Source organism: Manis pentadactyla, chromosome 8 (genome assembly GCF_030020395.1).
Source record: "Manis pentadactyla isolate mManPen7 chromosome 8, mManPen7.hap1, whole genome shotgun sequence".
In the NCBI taxonomy this organism is placed as follows: domain Eukaryota; kingdom Metazoa; phylum Chordata; class Mammalia; order Pholidota; family Manidae; genus Manis; species Manis pentadactyla.
In genome coordinates this window covers 7,752,856-7,758,855 of record NC_080026.1, presented here as the reverse complement: position 1 = coordinate 7,758,855, position 6,000 = coordinate 7,752,856, and the positions used below count along the sequence as shown (strand labels likewise).

The 6,000-nt window shown below is 36.5% G+C and overlaps 1 protein-coding gene across 5 annotated transcripts in view; it reads right to left on the bottom strand.

Annotated features, from left to right (window-relative positions):
• Positions 1–1,846: 1,846 nt before the first annotated feature.
• SCN7A (sodium voltage-gated channel alpha subunit 7) overlaps positions 1,847–6,000 on the bottom strand; it is a 75,337-nt gene continuing 71,183 nt past the window's right edge. For all 5 annotated transcript variants that reach the window (XM_057505457.1, XM_057505459.1, XM_057505460.1 and 2 more), the window contains exon 25: positions 1,847–4,976. In XM_057505457.1, the coding sequence (XP_057361440.1) occupies positions 3,910–4,976 (1,067 nt within the window). In that variant the 3' untranslated portion in view covers positions 1,847–3,909. The remainder of the gene's footprint in view (positions 4,977–6,000) is intronic.

The following is a 6,000-nucleotide window of genomic DNA, read 5'->3' as shown; positions in this document are numbered from 1 at the left end:
TTACCCAGTTGTAATAGCTAACAACAGTGTAATGGGATGTCATATTAGACTGCTATGATCGTAACTGTACTACTGTGTAAGTTTTTCATATTCTAGAGAATATGATCCTGCTATAATGGTGTGGATATTTTTAAAGATTTGGACATTTGCCTGGAAATTTTGGGAACACTTTGAATATCACCTTAGTGTCACTCAAAGGTTCTTATTTTTCTTAGTTAAAGGAGACAAAATATGATCTGACTGTTCTCTGATAATTTATGATTATCTGAGCCAGGCTCTTCTATCTTGCTGCTTATCATTCACGGATTATTGGCTTCACTTGTCTCATAACAGATAGACGGCCTCTTCATCCATGTTCCAATCAGTAGAAAGAAGTTAAAGAGGCTAGAGTTAAGTTATGTGGTCAGCCTTGCTGAAAAAAGAGAATGTAAAATGTAGAATTTATTCCAAAAGACCAGGTAGCTAAGAATCAGGAATGCTATTGCTGTAGAAGGATGGGAGAATGAATTTTGGGGAACAAATAGTCATTTGTAACATAGAGTCTTCTTAATGGTGAGACTTAGAAAATTAGCTTTTATCTCATCTAAAGCTTACACATATAAATAAAAAATCACTCAGCATACCTAGAACTAAGAAAAGCACACCTCAAAGGGGAAAAGACAATTAGTTAACACTAATTGAGATGGACCATGTCAGAATTACTTGAGAAATATTTCTTATCTCCATGATGGACTTTCCTTGAAAGTTTCTTTGCATTGAATACAGCTACCTTCTTCTCTAATTGATAAAATCTTTCCTTTTCTTCAGGGACCCCCTTTACTAACTTCACCTGTAATTTCCAATGCAACCCCACCATTCTTTCTAGTATACTTATAATTTATACCTATACTATAAACATTGCCATATACTATAATCAGCTGTATAGTTATGCTTTCCCCAGTAGTAAGTTCTTTAGTCTCAGATTTACCTTTGTGTGTTTTATATACATCAATCTACCTACTATATATATATATATATATCCAGGCCCTGAGCTTACCTCTAGTGTCTAGGGGTGTCTAGGGTTCAATAAATGTTGAATGGAGAAACTACAGTTTTCTCCTATTTGCCTTTCCTTTTCTCAGGGGTTGTCTCTACTGTTAAAACGCCCTCCCCCAAGGAGGAAATGAAGAGGGAGACAGAATCTCATCTGTGCACAATTTCTACAATTTAATTCATCTTAAATTTCTTCTGTTTCTACCCAGGTCATTTATTACTGATTGTTGTAGAGTTAATAAATATTAGAGTTATAAATAAATAGAGTTAATAAATATATATTTAATAAATATTAAGGATCAGAAACTAGACCTGGTTTGGAGTCCTGACCTTGTCACTAACAAGTTCTGTGCCATATAAAAGTTCTTATAACCTTTTTAAGCCTGATCTTTTCTTTTATAAAATGAGAATTACCATTGCTTCCTGAGTTGTTATCAATACTGAGTTCATGCATGATAAAAACTTAGCACAACAGTATGATCAATAAATGGTAGCTATTTCCAATATATTTAAAACCACTTTTCAGTGCATTACATTAAAGCAGAAATATAATTTTTAGGGAAGAAGATGTTGATAAACGGTAGCACACAATACATTTAATTTCAGCATATCTTCCATAAAGCAAATTCTAATAATCCTGAGATATATCTCATAAGCTCATAATTAGGATTTTGGTAAGGGAGTGCTCTTGATATTTTGTCGATGTGTAGGGGTCTCTGGTGTGCTTACTAACATTTGTTTTACAAAACTTTTGTGAATCCAAAGGAAGCACAAGTTTTTTCAATTTTTGACTAAGTAAGCTTCAATGTAAGGCTCATTCTTAAAAGTTTTTATTATACAAAGTTGCCAACCTGACTTATCAAAGGAAAAAACAAAGCTCTGTTGGTTAACTGGTTGTATTTATTATTTTCTATAGTATCTGAAAAGTAGAATATATTGTAAGACTTTGTTAAAAATAATTCTTTACACAGTTTTTGGAAAGTTAGTTTACAAGTGAAAGGTGTCATTTTCAAACTAAAATCAGTTTGTGGTCTTCATGGAGTTTCCAGAAGCGAGTTAAGGTTCAGTTGAAATATCTGAGGCAGTTTTCACATTACAGCATTTCCAAGAAATAGAAAACTGAGAAGCTTAGATAAAGCACCAGCTGTCACCATGTCATCAAGTTAACACTGATTCCTCACTGGTCCCCATCACATGATGACAAACAGGACGCAAAAGGGAAGGAACACTTATTGAAAGAAACAGAACCCTGAAATTACACTGGCTTAGGGGATCCCCCAAAGGCATCTTGGTCAGGTTCATGTATTTCCGAGGAGCAGAAACAGTTTGATTATAATAGTTAAGGCTCATGATCATGCATTCATAATAAAATACAATTACTAATACTGAATGTCAGACAACATATTTAAAGCTTGTCATTCAAGTCAACAGTATACATATTTTCCTTTTAAGTCCTTTAGGACTCTGTAGGCTCTCTGAAATCAATCTTCATACAAATGGGATAAATACTGGACTCTCAAACTTCATTGATGGAAGTGGTTGCATTTTTATGAATACATCAAAAACAACTTTGTGCCTTTTAAAAATAATTTCAGAAGTGAAAATTAATGTTTAGGATTTTAAAGTATTCCAAACACAAACTTATATGGAGTAATTATGTATATGATGAGATAAAAACAAAAAACACCTTGGGTAGCTAAATGAGAAAGTGAAAACTAATTTTCACACGCTGTTATAAAACACCACCAAGAACAAACTTACACTTTGATCTCCTATTAAGAGTTCTTAGTTTCAGTGATCATTTTCCTTCTCTGAGTTATAAAGAATCATTAAGTGCAATGAAAAGTTCTTCAGAGAGGCCACAATTTCACAACTAAGAATAAAGAAACTGTGAAAATCCATAGCATAATGGTAGCCCTCAACTCTTCTAGTTCATTATGACATGCATTTGCCAGATCTTACACAGTCAGTGTTACATCATGGATAAAGGGTGAAAACACATCCATTTTATGATAAAGTGCAACTTGAGCCTATTTACAGATTATAGATTATGTCAGTTTAGTAAATGTATACTTTTTTAAAAAGTGTAAATGAGAAAAAAAGAAGAGGAAAATGTAAGCCATACTGTAGTGCCCTTTATGTTTCTGTTCTACAAATCCATTCTGAGGAGCTGGGGCTTAGGTGGGAGAGGCCAAGGAGAAGAGAAACCAGTAATCCAAGAGCAACGAAACATCATTAACCCAGCACCAAAAAATAAAACAGAACAAAAAATGGGGCTTGATTCAATCTTCTTCAAATATCGTTGAATCAGCCGGAGTCTCCATGAGGGCTCTCAAAGGCACTTTCTAAGAATTGCCCTTCCTCTTACCCCAGTTCCCATCTGTCTAGGCAAGTCTGTGATTTAATGGCCTGTAGCATTGTACTATTTCTTAAACGCTATCCCACATTAAGAAAGTACTTGTCTATTTGAAACTAAGTCCTGTTAGTGGTGACTTGAATCCCATGAAGTTCAAGCAGACAAAATATACAAAGAAGCCCCTTTTGCTACAAATCTCTACCACCACTTCCCCCGTCCTCTGAAAGAAGCACAAACATATGAGCCATACAGAGGAAACAAGCATCGGATTATCAAATGGCAATTCTGATCCACTGTAACTCCCCACAGTGATATTAAGGTGGTGTCCTGATTAGATTGAATATACAGGGGTGAAGAGGGGACTTGATATGGAGCCTTGTGAACATAAGTTTAACATCCACAGGTTGTAAATAAGTGGTTATTAAGTGAAATCTTTACTTTCTCTGATTTTGTTTTATTTCTGATTTAAACTTTGAACGTTTTGGGGACAGGTGAGGAAGGTGAAAAGGTGGGAAGTGGGATTAGATCTGACTTCGAATAGCTGACTTTTCCTCAGCTTTGTCAAAACAGGCTTCTTCTTTGGCAGCTTGAACCTCCCTGTCACCATCTGTCATAGGAATATCTGACATAGTTTTGTCACTTTGCCTTAAACGGTAGCTTTTATAAGCACGCTGAATGATGGTTGCTGAGACTGCCTCTTGTTTTCGTCTCAGAGTAGTTGTAATGGGCTCGTAAGTGATCTTAAAAGGGTCGGCTAACAGAAGCCCTGATTCCAGCTCTGAAAGAACTTTCTCCAGCTTCACATCTTTATCCATAACTCGCTTTGCTAAAGCAAGTAAGATGTCGAGGCAGTGGATCCTGTCTCCAGCAGCCATGGGCAGGTCCATGGCAATGAGCTGGCCCTTGTTTGGTTTTGCCATGAAAAGAGGAGGATTGAGCGCAGCTACAAAATCTGAAAGTTTGCTAGAGTCTATATACTGGGTCTTGTCAGGATCAAACCTCTTCCATACCTGGAAGAATTTCCTAAAATCATCTTCACTCAAAGTCTTGGATTTTTTTTTAGAAGAAATAGTTAAAAACTCCATGACAACAACAATGTACATATTTACAATGATCAGCCAGGATATGAGGATGTAACTGACGAAATAAAAAATCCCAACAGTGGGGTTACCACAATCTCCTCTAACCTGAGTTCCCGGGTTAATCTTATCAGGGTCACAGTCAGACCATTTACTGTTGAAGATTGCATTGAGCATGCCATCCCAACCAGCAAATATTGTAACTTGGAAAAGACAGAGCATACTGCTGCCAAAGGTCTCAAAGTTGGACACGTCATTGATTCCAGCTTCTTTTTTAACATAGGCAAAATTGTACATTCCAAAGATGGCATAGACAAACATGACCAGGAAAATGAGAAGGCTGAAGTTCAACAATGCTGGGAGGGACAGCATCAAAGGAAGCAGTAAGTGATGGAACACCTTTGGTCCTTTCCCAGGGCGCAGGATGTGGACGACCCGTGTAAGGAGTATCAGCTGCACAAGGGAAGGAGGCACAAGGTAGTGCCCTGCCATCAGAGGCAGAAATAGTCCTTGTGTGGGAAAAGACAAAGCAGGCAACAACATTATTCAAATACAGCTGTATTTAGAAGAATATAAATTATTTTACATTTCTTTTTTTTTTTTTCTCTATGTGTTAGGACTTTCTCTTAGTCCTTCCCATAGAGCAGTTAGCACATACTGAAAGTTTGGGTTGGCCAAATACTAGTTACAGCAATACTCAAAGTAATGAGCAAAATCTGGAGGAGAATTCTTTGTAGCATCATTTTAAAAGTATGATATCAGGTACCTCTAGAATCACAGATTGCGTGAATCCAAACAGTAGGACAGTTATCACACTTTTTTCTGATAGTAGTTGGATCAAGAAACTTAATTCAATCTAACCTTTATTGAGTGCCCAATAAAGGTGTCATGCAAATATGCAAAGATGAATGGCATGACTTGTGACCTCAGTGATCTTATAATCTAGAGAGAAAGGTGGACATTTAAATGAATTATAATGCAAGGCAGAAAGACCTAGTGGGTAAATATAATTACAAAAATGTCTGAAATTCAGTGACTCACAGGTTATAATTTATTTATTTCATAAATTTAGTATTTAGGCTCTTAGGAGCTTTAAATGTTAATTGAATAAATGAGTCTGTCTAGAAATTTTTGTAGTGATGATGGGTGGATGAGGGAATTATGGAAGTGAGAGATGTAACTACGAAAATGGGTAAAATTATAATTAGTGTAAAAAAGCATAAGGGATGTTCTCTGGGAGTCCTGGAGAGAGTGTGGTTCATTCTGAGTTGACAAGGCAGGCGAGGGGAGGGTCCCAGGAAGCTTCTAAATGAGACGGAATGTTTGCTGGATCTGGAAGGGTCACATGGCTCATTTCTGTTGAACCTGTCACTGCCAACATGGCATTCTCTGATGTTCTATCTTATCTACACCCTTATCTCCACAGTGCTTTAGTGAATCTTCCAATCTGAATCAAATTTTCATCTCTCCCCAATCTTCCAGACTCTTCCATTATGCAGAAGGTACCCCACAAAATTGTAAACAGATTTTTTT